Source organism: Carcharodon carcharias, chromosome 2 (genome assembly GCF_017639515.1).
Source record: "Carcharodon carcharias isolate sCarCar2 chromosome 2, sCarCar2.pri, whole genome shotgun sequence".
NCBI classification, from domain to species: Eukaryota; Metazoa; Chordata; class Chondrichthyes; order Lamniformes; family Lamnidae; genus Carcharodon; species Carcharodon carcharias.
In genome coordinates this window covers 121273397-121290461 of record NC_054468.1, presented here as the reverse complement: position 1 = coordinate 121290461, position 17065 = coordinate 121273397, and the positions used below count along the sequence as shown (strand labels likewise).

The 17065-nt window shown below is 54.8% G+C and overlaps 1 protein-coding gene and 1 pseudogene across 1 annotated transcript in view; both read right to left on the bottom strand.

Annotated features, from left to right (window-relative positions):
• Window positions 1–260: 260 nt before the first annotated feature.
• On the bottom strand, window positions 261–3721 carry LOC121288122 (annotated as a pseudogene).
• Window positions 3722–16846: 13125 nt separating this feature from the next.
• The window catches only part of LOC121291975 (uncharacterized protein DDB_G0271670-like), a gene marked incomplete at both ends in the record, with an annotated part of 463 nt that continues 244 nt past the window's right edge, over window positions 16847–17065 (bottom strand). Inside the window, one exon of the mRNA XM_041213679.1 lies at window positions 16847–17065. This exon is cut by the window's right edge and continues 83 nt beyond it. Coding sequence (XP_041069613.1) covers window positions 16847–17065 — 219 coding nt within the window.

The window sequence follows — 17065 nt, the reverse complement described above, 5'->3', positions numbered from 1 at the left end:
TGCTCTTGCTCTTACTGCTGGTATTGCTGCTACTGTTGCTACTGCTGCTGCTGTGGCTGTTGCTGCTTCTAGTGTTGCTGCAGCTTCTACTACTGCTGGTGTTGTTGCTGCTACAGCTGCTGGAGATGGTGCTGCTGCTCTTGCTGTTGCTGCTGCTGTTGCTGGTGCTGGTACCGCTGCTGTTGCTGCTTCTGCTGTTGTTGCTGCTGCTGTTGTTGCTCGTGTTGGTGCTACTGCTGTTGCTGCTCCTGTTCGTGCTGCTGCTGCTGTTGTTGATGGTGTTGGTGCTGCTGCTGTTGCTGCTGCTGTTGCTGTTACTGCAGCTGTTGCTGCTGCTGCTGCTGTTGCTGGTGTTGGTGCTGCTGCTATGCTGCTGCTGTTGCTGCTACTGCTGCTGTTTCTGCTGGTGTTGCTGCTGCTGTTGCTGTTGCTGCTACTGTTACTGCTGCATATGTTGCTGTTGCTTCTATTACTGTTGGTGGTGTTGCTGCTACTGGTGCTGCTGCTGTTGCTGCTGGTGTTGCTGCTACTGGTGCTGCTGTAGTTGCAGCTGTTGCTGTTACTGTTTCTGCTGCTGTTGGTGCTGCTGCCGCTGCTGCACTTGCTGCTGTTGTTGCTGGTGCCAGTCCTGGTGCTGCTGGTGCAGCTGCTGTTGCTGCAGTTGCTGCTGGTGCTGTCGCTGCTGCTGTTGCTGCTGGTGCTGCTGCTGCTTTTGCTGTTTTTGTTACTGTTTCTCCTGCCTTTGCTGCTGGTGCTGCTGCTTGGGCTGCAGCTGTTGGTCCTGCAGTTCCTGTCGCTATTGCTGCTACTGCTGCTAATGTTGTTGCTGCTGCGACCACTGCTGGTGCTTTTGCTGTTGCTGCTGCTGTAGCTGCTGGTGATGCTGCTGCTGTTGCTGTTGCTGCTTCTGCTGCTGTTGCTGCTGTTGTTGGTGCTACTGCGGCTGGTGGTGTTCATGCTGCTGCTGTTGCTGCAGCTTTTGTTGCTGGTGTTGATGCTACTGCTGTTGCTGCTGCTGTTGTTGCGGATGTTGGTGTTGCTATTGCTGCTGCAGGTGCTGCTGGTATTGGTGCTGGTTTTGGTGCTGCTGCTGCTGGTTTTGGTGCTGCTGCTGGTGCTGCTGAAGCTGCTGTTATTGCTGTTGCTGCTTGTGTTGCTGATGCTGGTTGTGTTGCTGCTACTGCTGCTGGTGCAGGTGCTGCTGCTATTGCAGTGGTTGCTGCTGTTGCTGGTGCCAGTCCTGGTGCTGCTGGTGCAGCTGCTGTTGCTGCTGTTGCTGCTGCTGTTGCTGCTGGTGTTGCTGCTGGTGCTGCTGCTGTTGTTGCTGTTGTTGCTGCTGTTGCTGGTACTGTTGCTGCTGGTGCTGGTGCTGCTTTTGCTGCTGCTGTTTTTGTTACTGTTTCTCCTGCTTTTGCTGCTGGTGCTGCTGCTGCTGGGGCTGCAGCTGTTGGTCCTGCAGTTCCTGTGCTATTGCTGCTACTGCTGCTCTTGCTGCTGCTGCTTGTGGTGCTGCTGCTGGTGGCTCTTGCTGTTGCTGCTGGTGTTGCTGCTGCTGTTGCTACTGCTGCTGCTGTTGCTGTTGCTGCTTCTGTTGTTGCTACTGCTTCTACTGCGGCTGGTGTTGTTGCTGCTACAGCTGCTGGAGATGGTGCTGCTGCTCTTGCTGTTGCTGCTGCTGTTGCTGGTGCTGGTACCACTGCTGTTGCTGCTTCTGCTGCTGTTGCTGCTGCTGTTGTTGCTTGTGTTGTTGCTACTGGAGTTGCCGCTCCTTCTCGTGTTAGTGTTGCTGCTGCTGCAACTACTGCTGGTGGTGTTGCTGCTACTGGTGCTGTGGCTCTTGCTGCTGCTGTTGCTGCTGCTGGTGCTAGTGCTGCTGCTGGTGCTGTGGCTGTTGCTGCTGCTATTGCAGCTGCTGGTGCTAGTGCCGCTGATGCTCTTGCTGCTAGTGCTGCTGCTGCTGCTGATGTTGTTGCTGCTGCTGTTGCTGCCACTACTGGTGTTGCTGCTATGGTTTCTGGTGTCTCTGCTGCTGCTGTTGCTGTTGCTGTTGGTGTTGCTGCTACTATTGTTGCTGCGGCTGCTGATGTTGCTGCTGCTGCACTTGCTGCTGCTGGTGTTGCTGCTGCTGGTGTTGCTGCTGTTGTTGCTTTGCTGCTGGGGTTGTTGCTGCTGTTGCTATTGCTGCTGCTGTTGTTGCTGCTGCTGGTGTTGCTGTTGTTGCTGCTGTTGCTGGTACTGTTGCTGCTGGTGCTGGTGCTGCTGTTGCTGCTGCTGTTTTTGTTACTGTTTCTCCTGCTTTTGCTGCTGGTGCTGCTGCTGCTGGGGCTGCAGCTGTTGGTCCTGCAGTTCCTGTGCTATTGCTGCTACTGCTGCTCTTGCTGCTGCTGCTTGTGGTGCTGCTGCTGGTGGCTCTTGCTGTTGCTGCTGGTGTTGCTGCTGCTGTTGCTACTGCTGCTGCTGTTGCTGTTGCTGCTTCTGTTGTTGCTACTGCTTCTACTGCGGCTGGTGTTGTTGCTGCTACAGCTGCTGGAGATGGTGCTGCTGCTCTTGCTGTTGCTGCTGCTGTTGCTGGTGCTGGTACCACTACTGTTGCTGCTTCTGCTGCTTTTGCTGCTGCTGTTGTTGCTTGTGTTGTTGCTACTGGAGTTGCCGCTCCTTCTCGTGTTAGTGTTGCTGCTGCTGCAACTACTGCTGGTGGTGTTGCTGCTACTGGTGCTGTGGCTCTTGCTGCTGCTGTTGCTGCTGCTGGTGCTAGTGCTGCTGCTGGTGCTGTGGCTGTTGCTGCTGCTATTGCAGCTGCTGGTGCTAGTGCCGCTGCTGCTCTTGCTGCTAGTGCTGCTGCTGCTGCTGATGTTGTTGCTGCTGCTGTTGCTGCCACTACTGGTGTTGCTGCTATGGTTTCTGGTGTCTCTGCTGCTGCTGTTGCTGTTGCTGTTGGTGTTGCTGCTACTATTGTTGCTGCGGCTGCTGATGTTGCTGCTGCTGCACTTGCTGCTGCTGGTGTTGCTGCTGCTGGTGTTGCTGCTGTTGTTGCTTTGCTGCTGGGGTTGTTGCTGCTGTTGCTATTGCTGCTGCTGTTGTTGCTGCTGCTGGTGTTGCTGTTGTTGCTGCTGTTGCTGGTACTGTTGCTGCTGGTGCTGGTGCTGCTGTTGCTGCTGCTGTTTTTGTTACTGTTTCTCCTGCTTTTGCTGCTGGTGCTGCTGCTGCTGGGGCTGCAGCTGTTGGTCCTGCAGTTCCTGTGCTATTGCTGCTACTGCTGCTCTTGCTGCTGCTGCTTGTGGTGCTGCTGCTGGTGGCTCTTGCTGTTGCTGCTGGTGTTGCTGCTGCTGTTGCTACGGCTGCTGCTGTTGCTGTTGCTGCTTCTGTTGTTGCTACTGCTTCTACTGCGGCTGGTGTTGTTGCTGCTACAGCTGCTGGAGATGGTGCTGCTGCTCTTGCTGTTGCTGCTGCTGTTGCTGGTGCTGGTACCACTGTTGTTGCTGCTTCTGCTGCTGTTGCTGCTGCTGTTGTTGCTTGTGTTGTTGCTACTGGAGTTGCCGCTCCTTCTCGTGTTAGTGTTGCTGCTGCTGCAACTACTGCTGGTGGTGTTGCTGCTACTGGTGCTGTGGCTCTTGCTGCTGCTGTTGCTGCTGCTGGTGCTAGTGCTGCTGCTGGTGCTGTGGCTGTTGCTGCTGCTATTGCAGCTGCTGGTGCTAGTGCCGCTGCTGCTCTTGCTGCTAGTGCTGCTGCTGCTGCTGATGTTGTTGCTGCTGCTGTTGCTGCCACTACTGGTGTTGCTGCTATGGTTTCTGGTGTCTCTGCTGCTGCTGTTGCTGTTGCTGTTGGTGTTGCTGCTACTATTGTTGCTGCGGCTGCTGATGTTGCTGCTGCTGGTGTTGCTGCTGCTGTTGTTGCTTTGCTGCTGGTGTTGCTGCTGCTGTTGCTATTGCTGCTGTTGCTGGTGCTGCAGTTGCTGCTGCTGCTATTGCTGTTGGTGTTTGTGCTGCTGCTGCTGTTCCTCTTGCTCCTGCTGTTGCTGTAGCTATTGCTGCTACTGCTGCTGTTGCTGCTTCTGGTGGTGGAGCTGCTGCTCCTGTTGCTGCTGGTGGTGGTTGAGCTGCTGTTGCTGTTGCTGCTGGTGTTGCTGCTACGTTTGTTGCAGGTGCTGCTGTTGCTGCTGCTGGTATTGCTGTTGGTGTTTGTGCTGCTGCTGCTGCTCCTCTTGCTCCTGCTGTTGCTGTAGCTATCGCTGCTACTGCTGCTGTTGCTGCTTCTGGTGGTGGAGCTGCTGCTGCTGTTGCTGTTGCTGCTGGTGTTGCTGCTACTTTTGTTGGTGCTGCTGCTGATGTTGCTGCTGCTGCTGGTGCTGTTGCCACTGTTGTTTCTGGTGTTGGTGCGGCTACTGTTGCTGCTGTTGCTCTTGCTGCTATTGCTGCTGTGGCTGCTGCTGCTGCTGGTCTTGCCGCTGCTGGTGCTTCTGCTTCTGCTGGTGCTGGTGTTGCTGCTGTTCTTGCTGCTGCTGCTGTTGCTGCTGTTGCTGCTGCTGCTGATGTTGCTTCTGCTGCTGTTGCTGCTGTTCCTGCTGTTGCTTCTGCTGGTGTTGCTGGTACTGGTGCTGCTGCTGTTGCTGCTGTTGGTGCTTCTGCTGTTGCTGGTGCTCTTGCTGCTGCTGTTGCAGCTGCTGTTGCTGGTGCTGGTGTTGCTGCAGTTCTTGCTGCTGCTGCTGTTTCTGCTGTTGGTTCTGATGGTGTTGCTGCTGCTGGTGCTGGTGCTGCTGTTGTTTTGTTGCGGGGGTGGCTGCTGCTGTTGCAATTGCTGCTGCTGTTGTTGTTGCTGCTGCTAGTGTTGCTGTTACTGCTGCTGGTGTTGTGGCTGCTAGTGCTGCTGCTGCTCATGATGCTAGTGCTGCTGCTGCTGTTGCTGCTGCTGATGTTGTTGCTGCTGCTGTTGCTGCCACTACTGGTGTTGCTGCTATGGTTTCCGGTGTTGCTGCTGCTGCTGTTGCTGCCACTACTGGTGTTGCTGCTACTATTGTTGCTTTGTTGCTGCGGCTGCTGATGTTGCTGCTGCTGCTGCTGCTGCTGGTGTTGCTGCTGCTGCTGCTTTGCTGCTGGGGTTGCTGCTGCTGTTGCTGTTGCTGCTGCTGTTGTTGCTGCTGGTGTTGCTGCTGCTGCTGCTTTGCTGCTGCTCTTTCTATTGCTGCTGTTGCTGGTGCTGCTGTTGCTGCTGCTGCTATTGCTGTTGGTGTTTGTGCTGCTGCTGCTCCTCTTGCTCCTGCTGTTGCTCTAGCTATTGCTGCTACTGCTGCTGTTGCTGCTGCTGGTGGTGGAGCTGCTGCTGCCGTTGCTGTTGCTGCTGGTGTTGCTGCTACTTTTGTTGCTGTTGCTGCTGCTGCTATTGCTGTTGGTGTTTATGCTGCTGCTGCTCCTCTTGCTCCTGCTGTTGCTGTATCTTTTGCTGCTACTGCTGCTGTTGCTGCTGTTGGTTGTAGAACTGCTGCTGCTGTTGCTGTTGCTGCTGGTGTTGCTGCTACTTTTGTTGCTGCTGCTGTTGCTGCTGCTGCTGGTGCTGTTGCTGCTGTTGTTTCTGGTGTTGTTGCGGCTACTGTTGCTGCTGTAGTTGATGTTGCTGCTGTTGCTGCTGCTGGTGCTGCTGTTGCAGCCACTGGGATTGCTGCTTGTTCTGGTGCTGCTGATACGGGTGCTGCTGCTGTTGCTGCAACTGATACGGCTGCTGGTGCTGCTGCTGTTGCTGTTGCTGGTGCTTTGGCTGCTGCTGCTGCTCTTGCTGCTGGTGTTGGTGCTGCTGCTGCTTCTGTTGCTGCTGCTGGGGCTGCTGCTGTTACTGTAGCTATTGCTGCTACTGATCCTGTTGCTGCTACTGGTGGTGGTGCTGCTGCTGGTGCTGCTCTTGCTGTTGCTGCTGGTGTTGCTGCTGCTGCTGCAGATGTTGTTGCTGCTGTTGCTGGTACTGGTGCTGCTGCTCATGCTGTTGCTGCTGCTGTTGCTGGTGCTGGTGCTGCTGATGTTGCTGCTGGTGCTGCTGCTGGTGCTGCTGGTGCTGTTGTTGCTGCTGTTGCTGCTACTGGTGCTGCTGCTGTTGCAGCTGCTGCTGTTGCCGCTGCTGCTGGCGCTGCTCTACATGTTGCTGGTGTTGCTGCTGCTGTTCGTTTGCTGCTGTTGCTGTTGCTGCTGTTGCTATTGCTGCTGCTATTGTTGCTCGTGTTGGTGGTACTGCTGTTGCTGCTGCTGGTGGTGGTGCTGCTGCTGTTGTTGCTGGTGTTGGTGCTGCTGCTGTTGCTGCTGCTGTTGCCGCTACTGCTGCTGTTGCAGCTGGTGCTGCTGCTGTTGCTGTTGCTGATGCTGTTGCTGTTGCTGCTGCTTGTGTTGCTTCCTCTGCTACTACTGCTGTTGCTGCTGCTGGTGCTGGTGCTGCTGTTGCTGCTGCTGCTGTTGCTGCTGGTGCTGCTGCTGCTGGTGTTGCTCTTGCTGTTGCTGCTGGTGTTGCTGCAGCTGTTGCTGTTGCTGCTGCTAGTGTTGCTGCTGCTCCTACTGCTGCTGGTGTTGTTGCTGCTAGTGCTGCTGGTGTTGCTGCTGCTGCTATTGCTGCTGCTGCTGATGTTGCTGCTGGTGTTACTGCTGTTCCTGCTGCTGTTGCTACTGGTGTTGCTGCTGCTGGTGCTGCTCCTGCTGTTGCTGCTGTTCTTGCTGTTCCTTCTGCTGTTACTCGTTCTGGTGTTGCTGCTGTTGTTGTTGCTGCAGTTTATGGTGTTGCTGGTGTAGCTGCTTTGCTGCATCTGCTGCTGTTGGTGCTGCTGCTCTTGTTGCTGATGCTGTTACTGTTGATTTTGCGATTGGTGCTGCTACTAATGTTGCTGCTGCTTTGGATGCTGCTAATGCTGCTGCTGGTGTTGCTGCTGTTGCTGTTGCTGCTGTTGGTGATGTGGCGTCTGCTGCTGTTGCTGTTGGTGATGTGGCTGCTGCTGCTGCTGTTGCTGCTGGTGTTGGTGCTGCTATTGCTGCTGGTGTTGCTTCTGGTTCAGTTGCTTCTGTTGCTAGTGTTGGTGCTGCTGTTGCTGATGCTGTTGCTGCGGCTAGTGTTGCTGCTGCTCTCACTACTGCCGGTAGTGTTGCTGCTACTGCTGCTGGTGTTAGTGCTGCTGCAATTGTTGCTGCTGTTGCTGCTGCTGGTGTGGCTGCTGTTGTTGCTACTGCTGGTGCTGGTGCTGCTGCCGTTGCTGCTGCTGGTGCTGCTGCTGCTGTTGCTGCTGGTGTTACTGCTGCTGTTGCTGCTATTGGTGCTGGTGTTGGTGCTGCTGCTGCTGCTCCTCTTGCTCCTGCTGTTGCTGTAGCTATTGCTGCTACTGCTGCTGTTGCTGCTGCCGCTGCTGGTGTTGCTGCTATGGTTGCTGGTGTTGGTGCTGCTGCTGTTGCTTTTGCTGCTTGTGTTGCTGCTACGTTTGTTGCTGCTGCTGCTGATGTTGCTGCTGCTGTTGTTGCTGCTGTTGTTGCTGTTGCTGCTGCTGTTGGTAGAGCTGGCGCTGCCGCTAATGTTGCTGCTGCTACTTTTATTGCTGCTGCTGATGGTGTTGCTGCTGCCGCTTCTGCTTCTGCTGCTGTTGCAGCCTCTGGTGTTGCTGCTGGTTCAGGTGCTGCTGCTGCTGCTGTTGCTGCAAGTGATACGGCTGCTGCTGCTGCTGCTGTTGCTGTTGTTGGTGCTTTGGATGCTGCTGCTGCTCTTGCTGCTGGTGTTGGTGCTGCTGCTGCTTCTGTTGCTGCTGCTGGGGCTGCTGCTGTTGCTGTAGCTATTGCTGCTACTGATCCTGTTGCTGCTACTGTTGGTGGTGCTGCTGCTGGTGCTGCTCTTGCTGTTGCTGCTGGTGTTGCTGCTGCTGCTGCTGATGTTGTTGCTCTGTTGCTGGTATTGGTGCTGCTGCTCATGCTGTTGCTGCTGCTGTTGCGGATGCTAGTGCTTCTGATGTTGCTGCTGGTGCAGCTGCTGGTGCTGCTGGTGCTGTTGTTGCTGCTGTTGCTGCTACTGGTGCTGCTGCTGTTGCCGCTGCTGCTGGCGCTACTATTCCTGTTGCTGGTGTTGCTGCTGCTGTTGCTATTGCTACTGCTGTTGTTGCTGCTGCTGTTGTTGCTGCTGGTCCTGTTGCTGCTCTTGCTGCTACTGCTGCTGCTGCTACTGCTGCTGCTGCTGTTGCTGCTGCTGCTGTTGTCGCTGCTGCTGGCGCTGCTCTACATGTTGCTGGTGTTGCTGCTGCTGTTCTTTTGCTGCTGTTGCTGGTGCTGCTGTTGCTATTGATGTTGCTGTTGTTGCTGCTGCTGGTGTTGCTGCTGATGTTGCTGTTGCTGCTGTTGTTGTTGCTGCTGTTCCTGTTGCTTCTGTTGGTGCTGCTACTGTTGTTGCTGCTGCTGCTGTTGTGCTGCTTTTAATGCTCGTGCTGGGACTACTGCTGTTGCTGCTGCTGCTGGTGTTTCTGCCGCTGTTGTTGTTTGTTTTGGTGCTGCTGGTGTTGCTGCTGCTTTTGCTGTTGCTGCTGCTGTTGCTGTTGCTGCTGCTAGTGTTGCTGCTGCTGCTACAACTGCTGCTGCTGCTGCTTGTGTTGTTGCTCGTGTTCGTGGTACTGCTGTTGCTGCTGCTGGTGGTGGCACTGCTGCTGTTGTTGCTGGTGTTGGTGCTGCTGCTGTTGCTGCTGCTGTTGCTGCTACTGTTGCTGTTGCTGCTGGTGCTGCTGCTGCTGCTGTTGCTGATGCTGTTGCTGTTGCTGCTGCTTGTGTTGCTGCCCCTGCTACTACTACTGTTGCTGCTGCTGGTGCTGGTGCTACTGTTGCTGCTGCTGCTGTTGCTGCTGCTGCTGTTGCTGCTGGTGCTACTTCTGCTGGTGTTGCTCTTGCTTTTGCCGCTGGTGTTGCTGCAGATGTTGCTGTTGCTGTTGCTAGTGTTGCTGCTGCTCCTACTACTGCTGGTGTTGTTGCAGCTAGTGCTGCTGGTCTCGCTGCTGCTGCTATTGCTGTTGCTGCTGTTGTTGCTGCTACTTTTGTTGCTGTTGCTGCTGTTGCTATTGCTGTTGGTGTTTGTGCTGCTGCTGCTGCTCCTCTTGCTCCTGCTGTTGCTGTATCTATTGCTGCTACTGCTGCTGTTGCTGCTGTTGGTTGTGGAGCTGCTGCTGCTGTTGCTGTTGCTGCTGGTGCTGCTGCTACTTTTGTTGCTGCTCCTGCTGATGTTGCTACAGCTGTTGCTGCTGCTGCTGGTGCTGTTGCTGCTGTTTTCTCTGGTGTTGTTGCGGCTACTGTTGCTGCTGTCGTTGCTGTTGCTGCTGTTGCTGCTGTTGCTGCTGCTGCTGCTGCTTTTGCAGCCACTGGTGCTGCTGCTTGTTCTGGTGCTGCTGATACTGGTGCTGCTGCTGTTGCTGCAACTGATAGGGCTGCTGCTGCTGCTGCTGTTGCTGTTGCTGGTGTTTTGGCTGCTGCTGCTGCTCTTGCTGCTGGTGTTGGTGCTGCTGCTGCTGCTGCTGCGGTTGCTACTACTGGGGCTGTTGCTGTTACTGGAGCTATTGCTGCGACTGCTGCTGTTGCTGCTGGTGCTGCTGCTGTTGCTGTTGCTGATGCTGTTGCTGTTGCTGCTGCTTGTGTTGCTGCCCCTGCTACTACTGCTGTTGCTGCTGCTGGTGCTGGTGCTGCTGTTGCTGCTGCTGCTGTTGCTGCTGCTGCTGTTGCTGCTGCTGCTGCTTCTGCTGGTTTTGCTCTTGCTGTTGCCGCTGGTGTTGCTGCAGATGTTGCTGTTGCTGCTGCTAGTGTGGCTGCTGCTCCTACTACTGCTGGTGTTGTTACAGCTAGTGCTGCTGGTGTTGCTGCTGCTGCTATTGCTGTTGCTGCTGGTGTTGCTGCTACTTTTGTTGCTGTTGCTGCTGCTGCTATTGCTGTTGGTGTTTGTGCTGCTGCTGCTGCTCCTCTTGCTCCTGCTGTTGCTGTATCTAATGCTGCTACTGCTGCTGTTGCTGCTGTTGGTTGTGGAGCTGCTGCTGCTGTTGCTGTTGCTGCTGGTGCTGCTGCTACTTTTGTTGCTGTTCCTGCTGATGTTGCTACTGCTGTTGCTGCTGCTGCTGGTGCTGTTGCTGCTGTTGTTTCTGGTGTTGTTGCAGCTACTGTTGCTGCTGCTGTTGCTGTTGCTGCTGTTGCTGCTGTTGCTGCTGCTGCTGCTGTTGCTGCTGTTGCTGCTGCTGCTGCTGCTTTTGCAGCCACTGGTGTTGCTGCTTGTTCTGGTGCTGCTGATACTGGTGCTGCTGCTGTTGCTGCAACTGATAGGACTGCTGCTGCTGCTGCTGTTGCTGTTGCTGGTGCTTTGGCTGCTGCTGCTGCTCTTGCTGCTGGTGTTGGTGCTGCTGCTGCTGCAGTTGTTGCTACTGGGGCTGTTGCTGTTACTGTAGCTATTGCTGCTACTGATCCTGTTGCTGCTACTGGTGGTGGTGCTGCTGCTGGTGCTGCTCTTGCTGTTGCTGCTGGTGTTGCTGCTGCTGCTGCTGATGTTGTTGCTGCTGTTGCTGGTACTGGTGCTGCTGCTCATGCTGTTGCTGCTGCTGTTGCTGGTGCTAGTGCTGCTGATGTTGCTGCTGATGTTGCTGCTGGTGCTGCTGGTGCTGTTGTTGCTGCTGTTGCTGCTACTGGTGTGTGCTGCTGCTGCTGCTGTTGCCGCTGCTGCTGGCGCTGCTCTACATGTTGCTGGTGTTGCTGCTGCTGTTCTTTTGCTGCTGTTGCTGGAGCTGCTGTTGCTATTGCTGCTGCTATTGTTGCTCGTGTTGGTGGTACTGCCTTTGCTGCTGCTGGTGGTGGTGCTGCTGCTGTTGTTGCTGGTGTTGGTGTTGCTGCTGTTGCTGCTGCTGTTGCTGCTACTGCTGCTGTTGCAGCTGGTGCTGCTGCTGTTGCTGTTGCTGATGCTGTTGCTGTTGCTGCTGCTTGTGTTGCTTCCTCTGCTACTACTGCTGTTGCTGCTGCTGGTGCTGGTGCTGCTGTTGCTGCTTCTGCTGTTGCTGCTGGTGCTGCTGGTGTTGCTCTTGCTGTTGCTGCTGGTGTTGCTGCAGCTGTTGCTGTTGCTGCTGCTTGTGTTGCTGCTGCTCCTACTACTGCTGGTGTTGTTGCTGCTAGTGCTGCTGGTGTTGCTGCTGCTGCTATTGCTGCTGCTGCTGATGTTGCTGCTGGTGTTACTGCTGTTCCTGCTGCTGTTGCTACTGGTGTTGCTGCTGCTGGTGCTGCTCCTGCTATTGCTGCTGTTCTTGCTGTTCCTTCTGCTGTTACTCGTTCTGGTGTTGCTGCTGTTGTTGCTGCTGCGGTTTATGGTGTTGCTTGTGTAGCTGCTTTGCTGCATCTGCTGCTGTTGGTGCTGCTGCTCTTGTTGCTGATGCTGTTACTGTTGATTCTGCGATTGGTGCTGCTACTAATGTTGCTGCTGCTTTGGATGCTGCTAATGCTGCTGCTGGTGTTGCTGCTGTTGCTGTTGCTGCTGTTGCTGTGGCGTCTGCTGCTGTTGCTGTTGGTGATGTGGCTGCTGCTGCTGCTGTTGCTGCTGGTGTTGGTTCTGCTATTGCTACTGGTGTTTCTTCTGGTTCAGTTGCTTCTGTTGCCAGTGTTGGTGCTGCTGTTGCTGATGTTGTTGCTGCTACTGCTGCTGTTGCTGCTGGTGCTGCTGCTGTTGCTGTTGCTAATGCTGTTGCTGTTGCTGCTGCTTGTGTTGCTGCCTCTGCTACTACTGCTGTTGCCACTGCTGCTGCTGTTGCTGCTGCTGCTGGTGTTGCTGCTACTTTTGTTGCTGTTGCTGCTGCTGCTATTGCTGTTGGTGTTTGTGCTGCTGCTGCTGCTCCTCTTGCTCCTGCTGTTGCTGTATCTATCGCTGCTACTGCTGCTGTTGCTGCTGTTGGTTGTGGAGCTGCTGCTGCTGTTGCTGTTGCTGCTGGTGTTGCAGCTACTTTTGTTGCTGCTCCTGCTGATGTTGCTACAGCTGTTGCTGCTGCTGCTGGTGCTGTTGCTGCTGTTTTTTCTGGTGTTGTTGCGGCTACTGTTGCTGCTGTCGTTGCTGTTGCTGCTGTTGCTGCTGTTGCTGCTGTTGCTGCTGCTGCTGCTGCTTTTGCAGCCACTGGTGTTGCTGCTTGTTCTGGTGCTGCTGATACTGGTGCTGCTGCTGTTGCTGCAACTGATAGGGCTGCTGCTGCTGCTGTTGCTGTTGCTGGTGCTTTGGCTGCTGCTGCTGCTCTTGCTGCTGGTGTTGGTGCTGCTGCTGCTGCAGTTGCTGCTACTGGGGTTGTTGCTGTTACTGTAGCTATTGCTGCTACTGATCCTGTTGCTGCTACTGGTGGTGGTGCTGCTGATGTTGCTGCTGATGCTGCTGCTGGTGCTGCTGGTGCTGTTGTTGCTGCTGTTGCTGCTACTGTTGCTGCTGCTGCTGCTGCTGTTGCCGCTGCTGCTGGCGCTGCTCTACATGTTGCTGGTGTTGCTGCTGCTGTTCTTTTGTTGCTGTTGCTGTTGCTGCGGTTGCTATTGCTGCTGCTATTGCTGCTGGTGTTGCTGCTACTTTTGTTGCTGCTGCTGTTGATGATGCTGCTGCTGTTGTTGTTGCTGCTGGTGTTGCTGCTTCTGTCGCTGGTGTTACTGTAGCTTTTGTTGCTATTGTTGCTGTTGTTAGTGCTGCTGCTGTTGCTGCTGCTCCTGCTGCTGATGTTGCTGGTGCAGGTATTGCTGCTGTTCTTGCTGCTGCTGCTGTTGCTGCTGCTGCTGATGTTGCTGCTGCTGGTGGTGGTGGAGCTGCTTCTGCTGTTGCTGTAGCTGCTGGTGTTGCTGCTACTTTTGTTGCTGCTGCTGTTGATGATGCTGCTGCTGTTGTTGTTCCTGCTGTTGCTGGTGTTGCTGTTGTTGTGTTTGCTGTGGCTGTTGTTGCTGCTGCTGCTGTTTCAGCTGCTGATGCTGTTGCTGCTGCTGGTGCTGCTGTTGTTGCTGGTACGGGTGTTGCTGCTGTTCTTGCTGCTGCTGCTGTTGCCGTTGCTGATGTTGCTGCTGCTGCTGTTGCTGCTGTTGCTAGTGCTGTGGCTGCTGCTGCTGCTATTGCTCCAGGTGTTGGTGCTGCTGCTGCTGCTCCTTTTGCTCCTGCTGTTGCTGTAGCTATTGCTGCTACTGCTGCTGTTGTTGCTGCTGCTGGTGGTGGAGCTGCTGCTGCTGCTGCTGGTGTTGCTGCTACTTTTGTCGCTGCTGCTGCTGATGTTGCTGCTGCTGTTGCTGTTGCTGCTGGTTTTGCTGCTTCTGTCATTGGTGTTGCTTCTGCTGGTGTTGTTGCTGTTAATGGTGTTGATTTGGCTGCTATTGTTGCTGTTGCTGGTGGTGGAGCTGCTGCTGCTGGTGCTGGTGTTGCTGCTACTTTTGTCACTGCTGCTGATGATGTTGCTGCTGCTGTTGCTGTTGCTGCTGGTGTTGCTGCTTCTGTCGTTGGTGTTGCTGCTGCTGGTGGTGTTGCTGCTGCTGTTGCTATTGCTGCAGATGCTGTATTTCCTGCTGTTGCCGGTTCTGCTGATGTTGTGGTTCCTGCGTGTGTTGTTGCTGCTGTTGCTTGTGCTGGTGCTGCTGCTGTTGCTTCAGTTGATGCTGATGTTGCTGCTGATGCATTTGCTGCTGCTGCTGCTTTAGTTGCTGCTGGTGCTGGTGTTGCTATTACTGCTGGTGTTGCTGCTGGTTCTGTAGCTGTTGCTGCTGGTGGTGGAGCTGCTGCTGCTGTTGCTGTTGCTGCTGGTGTTGCTGATACTTTTGTTGCTGCTGCTGCTGATGATGCTGCTGTTGTTGCTGCTGGTGCTGCTGCTTCTGTCGCTGGTGTTGCTGCGGCTGTTGTTGCTGTTGTTGCTGCTGCTGGTGCTGCTGCTGCTGCTGCTCCTTTTGCTCCTGCTGTTGCTGTAGCTATTGCAGCTACTGCTGCTGTTGTTGCTGCTGTTGGTGGTGGAGCTGCTGCTGCTGCTGCTGGTGTTGCTGCTACTTTTATTGCTGCTGCTGCTGATGTTGCTGCTGCTGTTGCTGTTGCTGCTGGTGTTGCTGCTTTTGTCATTGGTGTTGCTGCTGCTGGTGTTGCTGTTAATGGTGTTGATTTGGCTGCTATTGTTGCTGTTGCTGGTGGTGGAGCTGCTGCTGCTGGTGCTGGTGTTGCTGCTACTTTTGTCACTGCTGCTGATGATGTTGCTGCTGCTGTTGCTGTTGCTGCTGGTGTTACTGCTTCTGTCGTTGGTGTTGCTGCTGCTGGTGGTGTTGCTGCTGCTGTTGCTATTGCTGCAGATGCTGTATTTCCTGCTGTTGCCAGTTCTGCTGATGTTGTGGTTCCTGCGTGTGTTGTTGCTGCTGTTGCTTGTGCTGGTGCTGCTGCTGTTGCTTCAGTTGATGCTGATGTTGCTGCTGGTGCATTTGCTGCTGCTGCTGCTTTAGCTGCTGCTGGTGCTGGTGTTGCAATTACTGCTGGTGTTGCTGCTGGTTCTGTAGCTGCTGCTGCTGCTGGTGGAGCTGCTGCTGCTGTTGCTGTTGCTGCTGGTGTTGCTGATACTTTTGTTGCTGCTGCTGCTGATGATGCTGCTGCTGTTGTTGCTGCTGGTGTTGCTGCTTCTGTCGCTGTTGTTGCTGCGGCTGTTGTTGCTGTTGTTGCTGTTGCTGGTGCTGCTGCTGTTGCTGCTGCTCCTGCTGCTGATGTTGCTGCTCCTGCAGTTGCTGTTGTTCATGCTTTTACTGGTGCTGCCGTTGTTGTGGCTGCTGTGGCTGTTGTTGCTGCTATTGCTGGTGCTGCTGCTGCTGTTGCTGCTGCTAATGCTGCTGTTGTTGCTCGTGCGGGTGATGCTGCTGTTCTAGCTGCTGCCGCTGTTGCTGCTGTTGTTGTTGCTGCTGATGTTGCTGCTGTTGCTGTTGCTGCTGTTTCTGCTGCTGGTTCTGATGGTGTTGCAGCTGCTGGTGCTGCTGTTGTTGCTGCTGCTGTTGTTGCTACTGCTGTTGCTGTTGCTGCTGTTGCTGGTGCTGTGGCTGCTGCTGCTGCTGCTAATGCTGCTGCTGTTGCTCATGCGGGTGATGCTGCTGTTCTTGCTGCTGCTGCTGTTGCTGCTGTTGCTGTTGCTGCTGATGTTGCTGCTGCTGCTGTTGCTGCTGTTCCTGCTGCTGGTTCTGATGGTGTTGCAGCTGCTGGTGCTGCTGTTGTTGCTGTTGCTGCTGTTGCTGGTGCTGTGGCTGCTGCTGCTGTTGCTGCGGGTGCTGGTGCTGCTGCTGCTGCTCCTCTTGCTCCTGCTGTTGCTGTAGCTATTGCTGCTATTGCTGCTGTCGCTGCTGCTGATTGTGGAGCTGCTGCAGCTGATGCTGTTGCTGCTGGTGTTGCTGCTGGTTCTGTTGCTGCTGCTGCTAGTGGTGGAGCTGCTGCTGCTGTTGATGTTGCTGCTGGTGTTGCTGCTTCTGTCACTGGTGTTGCTGCGGCTGTTGTTGCTGCTGTAGCTATTGCTGCTACTGCTGCTGTTGTTGCTGCTGGTGGTGGACCTGCTGCTGGTGCTGGTGGTGTTGCTGCTACTTTTGTCGCTGCTGCTGCTGATGTTGCTGCTGCTGTTGCTGTTGCTGCTGGTGTTGCTGCTTCTGTCATAGGTGTTGCTGCTGCTGGTGTTGCGGTTGCTGTTGTTGCTGTTGCTGCTATGGTTGCTGTTGCTGGAGGTGGAGCTGCTGCTGCTGCTGCAGGTGTTGCTGCTACTTTTGTCGCTGCTGCTGATGTTACTGCTGCTGTTGCTGTTGCTGCTGGTGTTGCTGCTTCTGTCGTTGGTGTTACTGCTGCTTTTGCTATTGCTGTAGATGCTGTATTTCCTGCTGTTGCCGGTTCTGCTGATGTTGTGGTTGCTGCGGCTGTTGTTGCTGCTGTTGCTTGTGCTGGTGCTGCTGCTGTTGCTGCTGCTGGTTCTGCTTGTTTTGCTTCTGGTGGTGCTGCTGTTGTTGCAGCTGCTGTTGCTGTTGCTGCTGTTGTTGTTGCTGCTGCTGGTGTTGCTGCTGCTGTTGCTGTTGCTGCTGTTGCTTTTGTTGCTATTACTGCTGGTGTTGCTGCTGGTTCAGTTGCTGCTGCTGCTGCTGGTGGATCTGCTGCTGCCGTTGCTGTTGCTGCTGGTGTTGCTGCTACTTTTGTTGCTGCTGCTGATAATGATTCTGCTGCTGTTGTTGTTGCTGCTGGTCTTGGTGCTTCTGTCGCTGGTGTTGCTGCGGCTGTTGTTGCTGCTGTTGCTGTTGCTGGAGCTGCTGCTGTTGCTACTGTTCCTGCAGCTAATGTTGCTGCTCCTGCAGTTGTTAATTTTCATGCTGTTGATGGTGCTGCTGTTGTTGTGGTTGCTGTGGCTGTTGTTGCTGCTATTGCTGGTGCTGCTGCTGGTGCTGCTGCTGGTGCTGCTGTTGTTGCTGGTGCGGGTGTTGCTGCTGTTATTGCTGTTGCTGCTGTTGCTGCTGCTGCTGATGTTGCTGCTGCTGTTGCTGCTGTTCCTGCTGCTGGTTCTGCTGGTGTTGCTGCTGATGTTGCTGTTGTTGCTGATGTTGTTGCTGCTGCTGGTGTTGCTACTGCTGTTGCTGTTGCTGCTGTTGCTGGTGCTGTGGCCGCTGTGTCTGCTATTGCTGCTGGTGTTGGTGCTGATGCTGCTGCTCCTCTTGCTCCTGCTATTGCTGTAGCTATTGCTGCTACTGCTGCTGTTGCTGCTGCTGATTGTCGAGCTGCTGATGCTGTTGCTGTTGCTGCTGGTGTTGCTGCTGGTTCTGTTGCTGCTGCTGCTGGTGGTGGAGCTGCTGCTGCTGTTGCTGTTGCTGCTGGTGTTGCTGCTTCTGTTGCTGGTGTTGCTGCGGCTGTTGCTGCTGTAGATATTTCTGCTACTGCTGCTGTTGTTGCTGCTGGTGCTGGAGCTGCTGCTGCTGCTGCTGGTGTTGCTACTTTTGTCGCTGCTGCTGCTGATGTTGCTGCTGCTGTTGTTGTTGCTGCTGGTGTTGCTGCTTCTGTCGTTGGTGTTGCTGCTGCTGGTGTTTGCTGTTGTTGCTGTTGCTGTTGCTGCTATTGTTGCTGTTGCTGGTGG